Consider the following 17167-nt stretch of genomic DNA (forward strand, 5'->3'; position numbering starts at 1 on the left):
TCATTCGCTCTCACACTCCCCCTCTGAGAACCATTAGAACACAGGTGTCAAACATGTGGCCCGGGGGCCAAATCCAGCCCACCAAAGGGTCCAGTCTGGCCCTGGGATGAATTTGTCAAATGCAAAAATTACACTAAGACATTAATCCTTTTAGTTCAGGTTCCACATTCAGACCAATTCAATCTCCAGTGGGTCAACCCAGTAAATACTATCATAGAAATAATGACAACTCCAAATGTTTCTCTTTGTAAATGTAAATATTTTCATGTATTTATGCTAAACAAAATATAATTTCGCAAAAATGTGAATAACCTGAACAAATATGAACAACCTGAAATGTCTTAAGAGAAATTAAGTTCAATTTTAACTAGATTCTGCCTGTTACTAAATGTTTTGTGTGTTTGTAGATCCACTGTGATCTATAAGTTATAATGTACATGTGGAAATGATAAACTGAGGCAGAATACAGTTAAAATTACAGATTTTTGCAGTTTGTTCGGGCTTTTCACATTGTTTGAAAGGACAGTTTGTAGATGTAAAGCTTTTCATAAGGTAATTTTTACATTTTTCACTCTGAAACACAGAGAAAGTTTGGAGTAGACATTATTTATATATTATTATGTTATATTGTTATATTTGATATATTATTTTACCAGTTTCCACTTCAGATCAAATTTAGCTGAAAGTGGCCCCTGGACTAAAATGAGTTTGACACTCCTGCATTAGAACCATTAGAACCAGTCCTAAGAGTTACCTGGTTTGTGCTCACTTCACCTGTAGCCGCAGATGTTTTTTTAGTTTTAGTTTTTGGAGTGTTGTTGTGGTTAAAACCCACAAGATGGCGGCACTAACACACACATCTGGGTGAATCGTAAATGCCCCGCCTAGTGACGCAGGGCTGACGCAGCCCCGCCCCCTGCCGGTCACTTCCTCCTTCTCGCTGCAACAACAACAACCTCCGCTAGCGGCTAAACATGGCGGCTGCGACGGTAGCGGGTCTAGAGCCCCATCGGATGGAGGAGAAGAAGTTCGAGTACTTCTCCTCCATCAACTCCATGGCGAAGAAAATAATGCAGGAGCGGGAGAAAATCAAAGAAAATCACGGCTCGTCTTGGGAGAAAATGACGCCGCAGGAACAGGACACGGCCATCGACAACTGGATGATGGACCCGCACATCCGAGCCCGATACGCGATGCACCGAGTGGACCGAGAAGAGGTGGTGTGTTACCCCAAACTGCTCATCCAGACCGGCCAGAAGATAGTCCACTTCGGGGAGGTATTCGGACTGAATGACATGAGTATCTGTTGTGTGTATGTGTGTGTTTACAGGCCGGTTTGGTCGGTGGTTGTCTGTTAGCCACGTAGCAGCTAAAGTATGTTTATAAACGTCACTGTTACCTGATATGGGTCCAACACACACACACACACACACACACACACACACACACACGATGAGACAAAGACAGACATGTCTGCTAAATGGACACATATTACTTCACATAGAGGCCCATAATCAGACAAAGATCTGGCATGTCTTGATCACAAACATTTTGTGTGACTGTATTATTCCTATCACTACTATTCAGTTTCTATCTGTTGTTTTTGGCTTTGATTTATACTATTTGTAGTGTTTGTCTCATTTTAACAGCTGACACTCCACAGTCTCTTGAAAACATTTGTATTACTCATCTACTACATCAGTTCCCAGTAAAAGGACCTTCTATTTCCATTTATATGTCTTAGCATAGTGTCTTTTTATGTGTACATTAAGTTACTTGGATGTATTTTATCTTGATATGTCTATTTCCAAATCCTTATAATAATAATAATAATAATAATAATAATAATAACTTTATTTATATAGTATCTTTAAAAACTTAGTTTACAAAGTGCTTTGACAGACAAAGCAAAAGTGCATAACAGCAGAATAAAAACATAGCAAACAAACTAGAAAAGCAATGGAGAGCACAGACAGTGTTACTCATGATGTTGTGCATTTTACATTCAGTTAGTGTTGTTGTTTGGGACATAAGAGGACAGGAAACACCAGGTTCCTGTAGATGAAGAGAGGTGGTGACCACTTTAAGTAATTGTTCATTAAAATAAAGTAGGTTGATATTATTATTCTAAACAAAATAATTATAATTGGAAAACATTTGCTTTGATATCTAACAATCTATCTAAATATCATTGTTTAAGCCTCAGTCTTACTTTATTTTAGTCTCACAAATGTTCTATCTTACATTCAGTTTTAAGTCAAATGTGACCAAAAAAATAAATTAATTCTTTATTTATACAGTTTAGTCCCATTTGAAAACTAGAAGCACTCGGAGAGCGCAGACCTCTGCCAAGGCAGATCAGTGCCCCGGATATGGATGAAAATTTCAGGAAATGTTGATACTGGCACAAGGAACAAATGATTAAATTTTGGGGGTGATCGGGGGTGGGGGCCACTGATCTGCCTTGGCGGAGGTCTGCGCTGTCTTTTCTAGAAAAGCATTCGGGGAGCGCAGACCTCCGCCAAGGCAGATCAGTGGCCCCCACCCCCGATCACCACCAAAATGTAATCATTTGTTCCTTGTGCCAGTATCAACATTTTCTGAAATTTTCATCCAAATCTGTCCATAACTTTTCTATCTCGCACATGGACAGACAGTCAAACAAACAAACCTACGCCGGCACAAACATAACCTCCTTGGCGGAGGTAACAAGACAACACAATAAAAGAGATGAGTCCAGCAAACATGAAAACATGACTAACTTTGAATGTCTCATAGTGGAGAGGGCAGAAATAACAACATGATGCTGTCAAATGCGAAATGAAGGAGTGGAATAAAACAACATCATGTATGTCAGTATAAATGAATAACCAAAACAGGGTAAAATTAAATATTCAACATTAAAAAGGGACAATATCACATGAAGGCGAGTCTATAAAAATGCGTTTTAAGAAGTGACTTAAAAGATGACACCGATTCCGCAAGCCTCATCTCCTAGGGGCAGGCTGTTCCAAAGTCGAGGGGCCCTGATTGAAAAGGCACGGTCGCCTTTCAATTTAAACCTCGATATTATAATAATAATAATAATAATATAACAAACTGTATGTCTATAGCACCTTTAAAAACTGAGTTTACAAAGTGCTTTGACAGACAAAGCAGAAGGGCACAACAGCAGAATACAAGATGCAAGCAAAGACACTAAAACTTAGAAAATAACACAATAAAAGAGATATGTACAGCAGACGCAAAAACATGACACTGAATACATTTGAGTGTATCTTATTGTGTTTCTAAATCCCTTTTGATTGTATTTCTACTTGTATTACTCCTGTATTACTACCCATCCAACCACCTACACCCAGTACCTATCTAGAATATGTAACTAAAGATATTTAGTTTTCCAATATGACACAACATACAGTTATGTCCATGTAAACAAACATTAACATGTCGATGATCATGTGAATGTCTACATACTATTCTTGTATAATAAAGTAACTCTATAGGGGATTCAACTAACTTATTGCTCTTGTGACCATGAAGTTTGACCTACTGAACCCAAAATGTATGGGTCATGGTCAGCCTTACTTTAGCTTTATTTGTTATCGACTTGTGATGCAAACACAGATGGATACACTGACCGTTAACTATAACCTTTAGAATACTGTATTATACTGTTATTATACTGTACTAATGTTATTCCTCTGTAACTACTGTCATTCTTTTCGGTTCATTAGTATATTTAGACCTATGTGTAACGTATGTCCATGTTTGACATTAAATGCTGTGTTGTGTTCTAGGATATTACCTGGCAAGATGAGCATTCTGCCCCCTTCTCATGGGAAACAAAGGTAAACCTGAATATTTTTAGCAAATTAATAAACTGTTACACATGAAGGTCATTGAGATACTACTCTAAACTTTTCTTTTCCATGTTGCAGAGTCAGTTAGACTTCAGCTTGACATCAGGCTCTATAGAGCAGGGCATCTCCGCCTCACAAGCAGATTCAAAGGCTGCCAAGGCATTCAAGCCAGATTGGCAAGAATACACCAGGAAATAAGGTATGAGCAGGTTCCATCACCACCAGTGAGGAAAATGTAGTTCTTCAAATGATGCTGAAGGTGCAAGTCCTGATTATGTCCTGACGCATCGTTTTATGTGACTGAGTTAAATTGTCACAGCGTTTTCTGCAGGTGAAATTTATTGATCCCCAGGGGGAAAATCACTCTCTTCAACAGCTCAATAAAATGAGAAAAAAAGGAACAATGACTCATTAGACCAGGGGTGTCAAAGTCATTTTAGTTCAGGTTCCACATTCAGCCCATTATGACCTCAGGTGGGTCAGACCAGTAAAAATGAGTGAAAAAAATTGAGTTACATTATGAAAATGTTTCTGTCTTTCTGTTTTAGTTTATTTGATGAAGACAGTGCATATTAATGAACACTCAGTACAAATAAAAGCATTATTTTGCGTAAATACGGCGGACTTAGTTGGGACCTATTTTCCATTCGTAGTCCTCAACATTTAAGAACAGACTAAACATAAAAACAAGACAGTGTATGCGACACATTACTGTATAAAAGTGTACATCATACCATACATTATTAATACAATAAATACAGTATAAAACTGCCAAGAAGAATAACTACTGAGATGGAAATGAAATGCTGAGCAGACATCACAGGTGTTCACAGGTTTGATTAGATTTTAACCTTTTTTTTAGCTCTTTTTTTAAATGTAGAAAAGACGTAGATTTCACGAATATTCATTGGGAGACTATTCCAGCTCTTATTGCCTTTAACAGATATGGTGTTTTGACCTGTTTTAGTTCGTCTGCACCTCACAGTCCCCTCTAGAGGTAGATCTTCTACTCAAGTTATTGTCTCTTTGTCGAATAAATTCCTCCTGTTTACATCTACTAAGTATCCTTTAAAAAATATGAATAACATTAACACCCTGAAATTTCTTAAGAAAAATTATGTCTGAGTTTATCATTATTTAAAAATGTACATTATAACTTACAGGTCATACAAATACACAAAACATTTAGAAACAGGCAGAATATTGGTAAAATTACTTTTACTTCTCTTACGGCATTACAGGTTGTTCATATTTTTTCCACTTATTCACATTTTTTGTGAAAGGAAAGTTTGTAAATGTAGACTTTTTCCATGTAAGTTTACTTTTTTGAAGAGAAAAATCTTGAGTTGTCATTTATAGGTTATGATAGTATTTTACTGGTCTGACCCACTGAGATCATATTGTTCTGAGCTATGTGACCCCTGCACTAAAATGGTTTTAACATCCTTGATTATTAGTATCATCAGTGTAATTTTTACATTTCATAAATCCCTCCCATGGGGCTGGATTGGACCCTTTGACGGGCTGGTTTTGGCCCATGGGCTGTATGTTTGACACCCCTGCATTAGACTGGTATAGACTCTGATGGCAGTGGGTATGAAGGATCTTATCAGAATAAACAGCTGATGTGTTCATAAAATGTTCTGTTTTGTATTTTGTATAATAAAGTCCAAAAGGAGCTTCAGTAGGAACTCTATTTAAAAGTCTGCAAAGTTTTTTTTAGAAGAAATAGTTCAAATATGTTGTAAACAAAGAGCTTTAACCACAACAGCTGTTTAAGTCACTTTGTTCTGGTTGGTATTTATGTCCCTTTAACTAAATTTGTGTACCAGTTGTGACTTACTGATGTGATCATACAGGTGTCGGTCAGCGAAGGACGAAAACAAGAGGAGGAGTCGTCTTTCTGGAAGATCAGCGCTGAGAGGTCCAGGTTGGAGGGAGAACAGGCAGACTTCCATTCCCTGACCCCCAGTCAGATCAAATCCCTGGAGAAAGGAGAGAAGCCCCTCCCCTCCTACCTCCGACAGGTGAGCAGCAAAATCTACAAACATTTACACTCATATTCATAACACTGCATTCCACTGTACGTACCGTTTTTCCATTTTTCTTTTTTATATATATGCTGTACATATTCTATAAAGTGTTTTCTATCTTGTCTGAGTATCTAAATGTCATTATATGGACACATAATGACATTAAAAACAATCTGGAATCTATCATATGATAATGTAAGTCGGCTTCTGTTACGGTTTCCACTTAAAACTGATCTAGGATGTTGTTGTTGGCTTTTCAGTGTGACAAAAACAAATATTTTAAAGGGATTTTATGGAAAAACCTCCAGCTGTAATGAAGCACATGAGGGGATTTCTTAGAATTTTGCTGATGGAAGAGGCTCAGACTTCGAATTGGATTCAGCTCTGGATATTTACAGGAACTCCCTTATTATTTTTTCCAGAGCTGAATCCACTGATCTGTTTTTAGTTTGACTTATTCCTGTCTCGTGTTTTCATCTTTGACTTTTATTTTTGTTTCTTCTCCTTTGGTTCATTCCCACATTCACATGATGTATAAACTAGTTATTGGTATGCACAGCAAAACCCAGTCACTTGTAAATAACTGACAAAAATGCTCAGCTGGTAGATGCTGCATTTGTCTTTTGTTTGCCTTGTCACTTATGTCTGAGCTCTGCGTCCTGAAATAGAATTTAGTCCAATGCCGAGAAAACTGGCATCTGTGAAGCCTCCATGAGTGGCAAAGAGACAAGTGGAAAAAAAATAAAAGTAGCAACAGTGATGTACTGAGTTTGCTGATGTTCTTTTTTTCCCAATTTGTGTTGATTTTATGTTATGCAGTCAAATCAGACAGCTCAAACCTGCTTTGTAAGAGGCTTAACCCTTTATCCCCTGTCGTGTCTGTGGTGATCGTTCTGAATGTAGGATTTATTTTAAATATTCATAAAAATTCAACCACTTGCTCTATTGGAAATATTTCCAAACGTGTTGATAGAATAGACCTTGTTCTTTCATAGACATCTGAGCATGCTCAGTGCACCCCCTGCTGCCTGTGGAATGGGGGGTAAAACACAGAGCAGTGAGTGAACCGACTCACTATAAAAATAGACGATTTGGGCTTTTTTTAAATACAGTTTTTCTTGTTTTTTGCTATTACTGTTGTTAACAGTATTGTAGTGATTTTAACTTTTTTGTTTTGTTTGTTTTAACTGTGTTTTTTTTTTTCTGAGTTTTAACCGTTTTGGAGTTCAACCTGGTGTCATAAAACATTTGGACTAATTTAAAATAAAAGAGACCAAAACATAAACTACTGGGCCCAAATTCAAATCCTTGTTGTTGTTCAGTGCGTTCCAGTTCACAGCTGATGTTCAACATCCTAAATCTCTTATTGATGTCCATTCTGAGTGCCTTATTTAGTCCAAACCTGTCAAACTTCAGTTCCTCTCTTTGTCTTTTTTGGTTCTTGCACCTGCTTTGACCCTAAAACACACAGTAAAAAAAAAACACTGAAGAAAGGAACACAAACACAAACTCAGCAGCTTTAATGAGCCTGAAACTGATGCAGATTCACAGCAGAACCTTTACCTGGAATCAGGAGTTAAAGAGTTAATGCAGTGTTTTTCAACCTTGGGGTCGGGACCCCACGTGGGGTCGCCTGGAATTCAAATGAGGTTGCCTGAAATTATGTAATTGATTAAAAATAAATAAATAAAAATAAATAAATAAAACAATTTACTAATAAAAATATATGTTGAGTTGACAGAGACAATCCCAGTCCATAGCAGACAAACTGTGAGTGTGAAACTGCAGCACTGTGGTTCTGTTCATCTGTGGTTCTGTTTATCTGTCAAATGTTCATTGTGATCGGTTTCAGATGCTGCAGCTCTTTCATAATTCATAGTTTCAGTTCTTGTTTGTTCAGTATTAATTGTCCTCCTTGTAAATCCAAGCTGGACTGACTGTACATATCCTGACCAAGGAAAATCCAATTCTCCCTTTGTGCAGTAATCTACACCTGAATTTACTGCCTACGTCCATAATAATATACATTATATAGACTAAATGTCCTCTAAAATTAATGTTTATTTGCAACATAGTATAGCAAACTATTACATGATCAAAAACAAATAAATTTTAGCAAAAAAAAAAAAGTCTCTGTTTTTAATGTCTGGGGTCGCCAGAAATGTGTGATGTTAAAAAGGGGTCACGAACCAAAAAAGGTTAGGACCCACTGAGTTAATATGTATAATCTCAAAGAAAATCCCTTAAAATCGCCTATAAAACAACTATTGACGCTGAAAACATCCCCACTAATAACTCTAATGTCCCGTTCTGATATTCTGCAGGAGACGTCTGTTTCTAAGGAACCAGAACTAGTAGAACCTCCCCATCCTCCAGCTCCGGCTCCAACCAGATCCACCAAACAGCGAGCGCCCAAACCCCCCGCTCCGCAGCCGCCTGTCTCCATCCCCGTCGCCGTCAGCGCCACGCCGGCATCCATCTCCATTTCCACGAACCCGGCGCCGCCCATCAGCGTGTCGTCGTCGGTCGCGGGCTGGGAACGTTCTCAGAGCACCCTGCCGTCTGTCAGCAACACCGTGGACGACGTGTTCTCGTCCAGCCCCATGTCCAAGTCCTCCAACGTCTCCGCCGCCATGGAAAAGAAGGAGGAGGAGGGTACATCCGGCTTCGACACCAGCCCCACATTTTCCCAGGTGAGTACTGAAGCTGATACTGTCAGATGTGTACGACATAAAAGGTAGAACAGCTTCTCTTGCCTTAAGCGCCGTATTTACTCCTCTGTTTCCCTCAAATGAGCAAATAACGAGCACCTTTGGCGATAGAAAGGATTATAAATGAGCATAACACACAGTCCACCATGCTGGTTTGTTCACAGCTAACAGAGAAAATATTTAAAGCGCATATAAATATAGTTTATATTAAAAACGGTTGGTTACACAAATCTGATTGTGTGTGAGGTGACTAAAAAATATGTGAATGGTTTGTGTTATTGTAAAATATACAGAAGAAAAGGTGTGTTAACAAAGCAAAGGAAGCGGATTTAATTTATTAGTTTGTAAAAAGGGGTGGAGTCTATAAGTTACTCTTCTTCCCACTCCTTTTTGAGCGCAGAAAGTTTTGTTTGACCGTGTTGTTCGGTTCTGTGTTATCTGATGATTCTATGTGCTCGAAATAAAACTACACTACTACTACTACTCCCACAATTCCTTGCGCTCAGGCAGTTTGGCGTGACTTGCCTGGAACGCTACGAAGTCGTGAGTCGTGGTTTGAAGTCGTGACTTGCGGGCTCAAAAACCGGCCTTGAACGCAGCATAAAAACTCACCACAGTAAAGAAAACGGTCCACTGCTCCAGTTTCCAAAGGAACACACCGACCCTCTTGCAGCTTCTTTTGTTATTGCTGTTTCTATTTCTGAGTTGTGTTTTGTCTCGACTTCACAGACATAAACACAACCCTTCGATGTAATCTTTAGTCCATATTGCGCAGCTTTACTTGACAGCTTGTACCGTATCAAAAACGCCTGCGGGAAATGAAAGCTTACCGTTTTCGGCTTCATATCTTTTTTTTTTTCTTTAATTTGCATATTAGAGCTGCAAAGTCAAATGAGATCATTATCACCTGAGATGCGCATAGACACGTTACAATGGGAAGATGTACTCAGAGATGTCCACTAGCAATGAATCATTTTACAGACTGGGCTAAATAGGGCAGATGACTCAGCAGTGGGTGGAGAATAAGCAGCATTTAGTCTGAAGTGGGCTAAAGAAATAGTCTGTAATTAACCCATAAAGACCCAAACCACCACCACCGACCAGAACCATCCACTGATCTAAACTGTTTAATACATGTTGATCCACTAAAACTATCAATACATGTAAATAATTGGTGTAAAATACACTTTTACCTCAATTATTCAGAGGGTAAAGAGTACAAATCTGGTAAAATGAGAATAAAATGTGTGAAATACTTGGAAATAAAGAGAAAATGACCCAAAAAACATTGAATTATGGCATAGAAGTGAGGAAATCCTTCTAAAATTGAGGTAAAATTAGCAAAATACTTGAAAAAAAAAAAAAAAATAATAATAATTTCCTGAATTTAATCTGTTAACCCTCAAAAACCAAAACCATCTACTGATCTAAACTGTTTAATACTTATTGATCCACTGAAACTATCAATACATGTGAATAATTGGTGTAAAATACAGTTTTACCTCAATTATTCATAGGGTAAAATGTACAAATCGTGTAAATAAGAATAAAATGAGCAAAATAAGTGAATAATGACCCAAAAAACCTTGAATTATGGCATAAAAGTGAAGAAATCCTTCTAAATTAAGGAAAAAAATTTGCAAAATACTTGAAAAAGGGAAAAAAAATCATCATTTCATTTCCTGTATTTATTCTGTTAACCCTCAAAAACCTAAACCATCTACTGATCTAAACTGTTCAATATCTGTTGATCCATTAATCCTATCAATACATGTGAATAATTGGTGTAAAATACAGGTTCTCATCTTTTCATGGTCATCAGATATGGACATATTTGGACGTTCAGAGGCTAGTACCATGGAAACACCGTCATCTCTCCAACATTGATTCCAAAGTAAAAACCACCGGGAGTTGGATCAGTGACAGTGGATGAACACACTGGGTTTATGTTCAGATAATGACAGATTTGCTTAAATGTCACTATCAGTACAGTTTCCCCGTTTTGATATAATAACCTTTGAATTCCCTCGAGCTTTTATGAACATCTACATCAGGGCTGTCAAACTCTTTATTTCCACATTCAGCCCAGTTAATCTCAAGTGGGCTGAACCGGGGAAATACTAGCATAAAACCTATACATGAAAAAACTGAAATTTCATAAGAAAAATAAGTGCAATTTTAACAACATCATACCCCAACTTATCATTTTGACATGTTCATTACAGATCCCATCTACAATACCAAACATTTAATAACAGGTAGAATATTATAAAAGTGCATTTAATTATCTTTAGACGTTTCAGGTTGTTCATATTTGTCAGGTTATTTGTTCGGGTCGAATGTGATTTGTTGAATGTTTGGTAGTTTTGAGCAGGGGGAAGTTGTTTAAGAGATTTATTTAAAAAAAAAAAAGCAAGAAAAACTGTTGTCTTATATTGATTTTTATAGTAGTTTCGTGTGTGTGTACATTTTTTGTGCTTGAGGGTGACTAGAGGTATTTTTCTGAAGGAACTACAAGGGTTAATAAAAGCTAAATATCCCTTCCTTTAATATACTCAGTGCCAATGAAAACACAACACTTACAGATTCTTATATTTTTTTAATGGATGAGGATTTTTATTCCATAAACTCTTTGGAATTAATCATAGGCCATTTCTATACGGTAAAAATAAAAAATCACATCCAAATTTGTTGACAAAAAATAAGGATAAAGAAGAAACTCAAGGACCCCAAAACCAGAAGTCACACAGCGGGTCCCGGAGGTGCTGCAGCTCAGTGTAGCGATCCTGCTGTGGCTGTGTCACACGTGCTCGTCCAGGTCCAGGTCTGTCTGCAGCTGAACCAGTTTCTTCATGCCTCTGTTGCATCCTGACTATGGTGGACACATTGCATCCAAAACGGCACGCCACCTGCGAGCAGAGATTCGGCCTCCAGGAGCCCCAGAGCATGGCATCTTTGGTCAGGTGTCAGTCTGGGCATCGCTGAGTTATTGTAAATGATTTTGGTGCTTTTCAGTTTGCCTTATATACAGAACATGAGCACTCCTTAACTGACCACAGTTCATTAAGTGAGCAGTTCATAGCTGAGCAATGACAAAAACAAGTCTTATGAACGCAGACAAGTTCATTCAAGCGTGACAATAGCTCAACCCCGTTCTCAGGTTGTTAAGAAAATTGTCTGGATTATCTTTCTACAGGTGAAACTGAAACATACTGATGCAGCTCAGGAACAAGAAAACACATTCAAGTGTTGGGTGTTCATTTGGCACTGAGTATAGAAGCAGCTGTGGGTGTTTACGGGTTAAAGGCTGAGGACTGAAACTGACGCTGAGTCACATCCAGGACCAAAACACCAAACCGAGCAGCAGATGTTTAACAGTGACTGTGCAGCGTCAGCGTCTTCCAACAATGACCTCATTTTTCTGCTCCGTCTCCGCAGTTCAACACCAGCAGCAGCATCCTGAAGACGGGATTCGACTTCCTGGACAACTGGTAAAACCTGCCGCCGTGGCCCCGCCCCCTCCCCCGTCGCTCTGAAGGACCACACTGCCACGACTCCGCTATTTCCACGTCTAGGTTTCAGACGCACCGCCTTTGAGATGCCCACGTCACGTCTTCAGCGGCTTCTTTAGACACCGCCTCGATGCTGGCACCCCCTCCCCCCCCCCTTTTTTTTTTTTAGAAAAGTAGGATTTTTCCGAATAATCTGCCAAACATTCCCTTCCTGTCACAGTTTTAGAATTACAGATTACATGTGCAATTACTCACTTTACACTCAATTAAGGTTACGTGTGTATTGTGTGTTTGTGGAATTAGATCTTTCTACGACGACAGGCTCTTGTAGTTTTTCAGTGGGTTGATATCACTCGTTAGGTACGCTGATATTTTTTTTCTGCTAGCATTACAAGCTTAGCTATAACGACGTAGAACTGGTATTAAAATAAGAAGAAGACACTAAATAAAATCTAAATTCAGTGTTACAGCCAAATGCTGCTGTTTCTGAGCTTTGTGACTTTTTCAGAGGAACATCTTCCAAATCCAAGTGGATCACAGACGCTGTTACAGGTTTTTTTGGGATTGCCGATGTTTTCTCCTTCTATCAAAGCTCAAGTCCTAACTTTAATGTCAAAATGCGCTTTTTCAAACCGTCTGCTGTCTTTAGGGTTCGTTTAACGGGTTCCCACAGCCATGAAAAACAGAAAAATTTTGATGACAAAAAAATTTTTAGAGCTGCTGGTTTGGCTTTATTTCACTAAAAACGCTGCATTTATGCTTCATTTTGCATTTATACGTTACAGTTAACTCATAGATTTTCTGATTATTTGAAGAGGATGTAAAAATACCCAACGTTAGAGAGTGACGAAGGTTTTCTCCTTCTATCAAAGCTCTAAGTCATACTTTAATGTCAAAATGTGTTTTTACAAACCACTGCTGTCCTCAGGGTTCATTTAACAGGTTTCCCACAGTCAGAAAAATTATGACAATAAATAAATTGTCATGCAGTGCAATTTAAAGTGATACAAATTGTGCATTTTTTGCTGAAATCAACAGTTTTTGTGATGCTGTAAGGAGGAAACTGTAAAGCAAAAACTGTAAAGAAAAAAACTGAAAACAAAAGCCTGAAGGAAAATCACAGAGATGAAGTAGGTTTAGAGCTGCTGGTTTGGCTTTATTTCACTAAAAACGCTGCATTTTTGCTTCATTTTGCATTTATACATAACAGTTAACTCATAGATTTTCTGACTATTTGAAGAAGATGTAAAAAAAATACCCAACAATTAGAGAGTGATAATAATCTAATAATAATTACAGGGTTCCCCACATTCATAAAAAAACTGAGAAAAAATTATGACAATAAATAAAATTGTCATGCAATGCAATTTAAAGTGATACAAATTGTGCATGTTTTGCTGAAATCAACAGTTTTTAGACGATCTCAGGAGGAAATTGTCAGAAATGTACAATTAAAAAGCCTGAAAGAAAATTCACATAGATGAAGTAGGTTTACAGCTGCTGGTTTGGCTTCATTTCACTAAAAATGTTGCATTTTTGCTTCATTTTGCATTTATACGTTACAGTTAACTCATTTCAACTCAGATTTTCAAACTTTTAAAGGGTTTGTCTGTTAAAATGTGTGGGAACCCTGTTTTTACTCTAAATATTTCCATTCCGCAGCAGTAGGATTGTCATTTTGTGTACTTCTACTATCCGTTTTATCTCTTTAAACCTCTTCGTTTGCCATTTTGTCGCCTGTTTCTACAATAAACTTTTGTCAATTTACACGTGCTATACCTTATAAGAACGCTTAGATTCTGTACAGTTGAGTCTCAAGTTTATTTTACAGTATTCATAAGCAAAAGAATTAGGTCTAATTACTGGTTTCATTCCATGCTTAATTATATTACTGTTAAGAAATGGGTTAAAAAAATACAGTTTCAGCTCAACTGAAGCTGATGTAGTTCAGGTTGTATTTTAGCTGCATACTAAAAAAAGAATGTACAGAAACTAGTGGTTATTACCTTTCAAATGAGATGTGATTGGTTAATTTTGGCCTCATTGGAACTTTTTAAATAGGAGAAAACAACAACCTCCGAGCTACAGCTAAACCCTGAAATGGCAGGTTTTGACAAAGACACGTATTCTTTTGTCGCGATTAGTCATTTTAATATCATGACTTTCTTCTTCATGCATTTCTACCTTTATTCCAGACATATCTACAGCACGGAGATAAGGAAATGTCGCAGTCGTGTTTTTTCATAGAGGTTAAATTTACGCTTTCAGTCTGTAAGTAATCAGCAAAAAAACTGTAGGAACTTTATTTTTATGACAATAGACTCGAAGTTGCAGTGATTAGGAGGCAAGTCATGCGAAAATGTGTAATAAGCAGCGTGCCCGATAAGACGTTTTACATGTTTTTGTTTTTTTTTGCCAAAAAAAACGCTGGTTAAGTTGCAGAAAATGAATAGTTGTGTTGCTTGCAGTGATTGCACTGTGTATGCCTTCACTACCAGACACAAAACACTAAGACACAGTATTTCATTTTCAGTTTTTTTTTTCTTTTTTTACCAGAGTTTGCATTCTGATATGTTAATTTATACATACTTATATATTCCTATAAGCTTTAGAGGTTAAGTAGTGCTCAGTTACTACATTTCTGGCCCAAATAGTCGCAGCTGAAGGTGACGGGAAGTATTAACGGAGAGCGTTCCTACCAGCGGATGGATTCCTGGAATATCATGGAATGTTCAATGACATACTTGTACTATTACTTCACTTTAATAAAGTATTATTATAATAATAACAATAATAAGGTATGATCTGACTGGACCAAGGTTATAATAGGTTTGGATTTTTCATTATAGTTTAGTTTTATTTAGTTTGGACTTTTTTTTTCTCTAATTCCAGTTAGTTTTAATTCATTTTTAGAGCAGGTTTGCTAGTTTTTATTAGTTTTCATTTTTTCTACATGCTTAGTTCTAGTTTCTGCTTTCTCCCAACTTTAGTCTCCATGTTTCCAGGTAGAGTGGGGACCAGAAGACGACTCTAAACGACAAGTGACGAGAAGTGACAGACGGTTAAGTGTCGTATGGTGCCACCAGCTAAAATTGCTGGAGCTAAATAAATCGATTTCGTATCAATCCGATATTGACAAAGACGAAAACGAAGGGAATTTTATCCATCATTTTTAATCCGTTTTGGTTAGTTTTGTAAGCACACAATACAGTTTCAGTTAGTTATCGTTTTTTTCTTTTAAACATAGTTTTTATTTATTTCAGTTAACGCAAATGTTTTTACAATTCTAGTTTTCGTAACGATAACACTGGTCAACAACAAATTTATGTTTCAGTTTTTTTGAGCTGATTTAGGATCATTTTGGTGCTGAATCCAAAAATCACATTCATTTTGCTCAATCAGGTCAACTTTCTGAACTCTGCTACATATTGGCTTTTGAACATTTTTGCTTACATTTATGGGCATTTTCACATCATATGATACAAAATTCTTTCATATTTCTTGCAATAAACGAGTTCTGAAGATTTTACTTTTTGCTAATTTATGATTGTTTTTTTAATATTACAGGTGAATGAAATGGCTTTGACTAGAAGATCTTGCAAAAATAAGCCTGACGTATTCTGCTACATCTGCGGTGAATACACCATTGTACCTAACAGGAATCAAGTCACAAGTTTTCATAAAGTGTGCTTACCAATCTGATTTTGGTATGAATTATTATATTTTGTGAGAAGATCAAATTTTCAAATTCAAATTAGCAAAAAAACCTGACCTGATTGAGAAAAACAGATGTCATTTTGGATTTAGCGGTGCAAATGGTCCTAACTCAGCTGAAAAAACCTAGACAACTTGCAAAAACATTTTTCTGTAACCCAGTGTAATAACCTTGGACTGGACCACGTTGACTGAATTCTGCAGCTGTGGAAACATCAGGGTTGGTTTGGATTATGCGTCATCACCTCGCTCCCTTCAGCCGGCGACCTTTGACCTCAGACTTAGTGCTGAGCAGAGCTTGTGTGCGTTTATGAGGAAAAAATAAAGACCTTGTGTTTTAGCTCAATGGGCAGGCATGTAGTGATTTGTACCACTTGTGTCATAGAGTACTATTTACTGAATTTTATATTTATCCACTGATTGTATCCTACGCTTTACATGTAGTACAGTATTTGGCACTCGTGCGTTTCCATGGTGCAGATCGAAGAACATAAAATAAACAAAAGCCAAACTGTTTCTTGTGTGTTTTCCAGATTATTTCTTACCCTTAACCCTTTCATGCATGAATTATGAGAACCTTAATCAAGATTTTTTTTTCCTGAGTGTTTTTATTCCTCTTTAGGCATGAAAAAAAAAAACAATGTGATTGAATTTTTTTTTTTTAAACCAACCTGTTTTTCATAGATTTACAAAAATGTCCACTCAGCTACACCATGAATTTTATTCTTGAAGCAAAGAAACATGTATTTAAAACCAATTATCATACAGTGATATGAAAACAGTGAAATGAAACCATGTTTAATGCAGCTATCTGATGTGTTCCTCACATTTTAACATATTCTAATACTAGTTACTACTCACTTCATGGAGATAATATGCAAAAAATAAATATTAATTGATTTCCACTCAAGAACCAATCAAGAACAGCAAAGTTACAGTAATGGTATGAATTGCAGTTTATGAGATGATGCATAAGTGTCCACTGTGTTGGTTGATATGGAACTAAAACAACAAAACTCATGAATATACAAGAGAACAGCTGGAGAAGAACTGTCCACTGGAAGTGACCACTATGCATGAAAGGGTTAAAGACCTGGGACCTCATGTATAAAGCGCGTGTACGCACAAAAACCCTTTTTCACACTCACGTTCAGATGTATAAAGAGTGAAATGACCGTGGAAAAGTGCGCTCCTCCAGTCCAAGTCCATCGCTGGTGAACGCATGTTTCTAGTGCTTTAGAACCGTTAGCGACACTTAGAGGTGACACTGGGAAACTGGTAATAGGTCATTCCACAGAGCGATGTGCACATCAGAGCAGCACATCCACCACCAG

At 37.4% G+C, this 17167-nt stretch overlaps 1 protein-coding gene across 1 annotated transcript; it reads left to right on the plus strand.

Annotated features, from left to right (window-relative positions):
* The first annotated feature begins 928 nt into the window (after positions 1 to 928).
* On the plus strand, positions 929 to 12347 carry LOC115414724 (uncharacterized protein C1orf198 homolog). Its single transcript, XM_030128003.1, is given in 7 exon segments — positions 929 to 1278; positions 3799 to 3851; positions 3942 to 4021; positions 4023 to 4062; positions 5723 to 5890; positions 8221 to 8589; positions 12046 to 12347. Coding segments are annotated over 7 exon segments (1071 nt in total). The 5' UTR covers positions 929 to 974; the 3' UTR covers positions 12103 to 12347.
* The last annotated feature ends 4820 nt before the right edge of the window (positions 12348 to 17167 follow it).

Source organism: Sphaeramia orbicularis, chromosome 24, assembly GCF_902148855.1.
Source record: "Sphaeramia orbicularis chromosome 24, fSphaOr1.1, whole genome shotgun sequence".
In the NCBI taxonomy this organism is placed as follows: Eukaryota; Metazoa; Chordata; class Actinopteri; order Kurtiformes; family Apogonidae; genus Sphaeramia; species Sphaeramia orbicularis.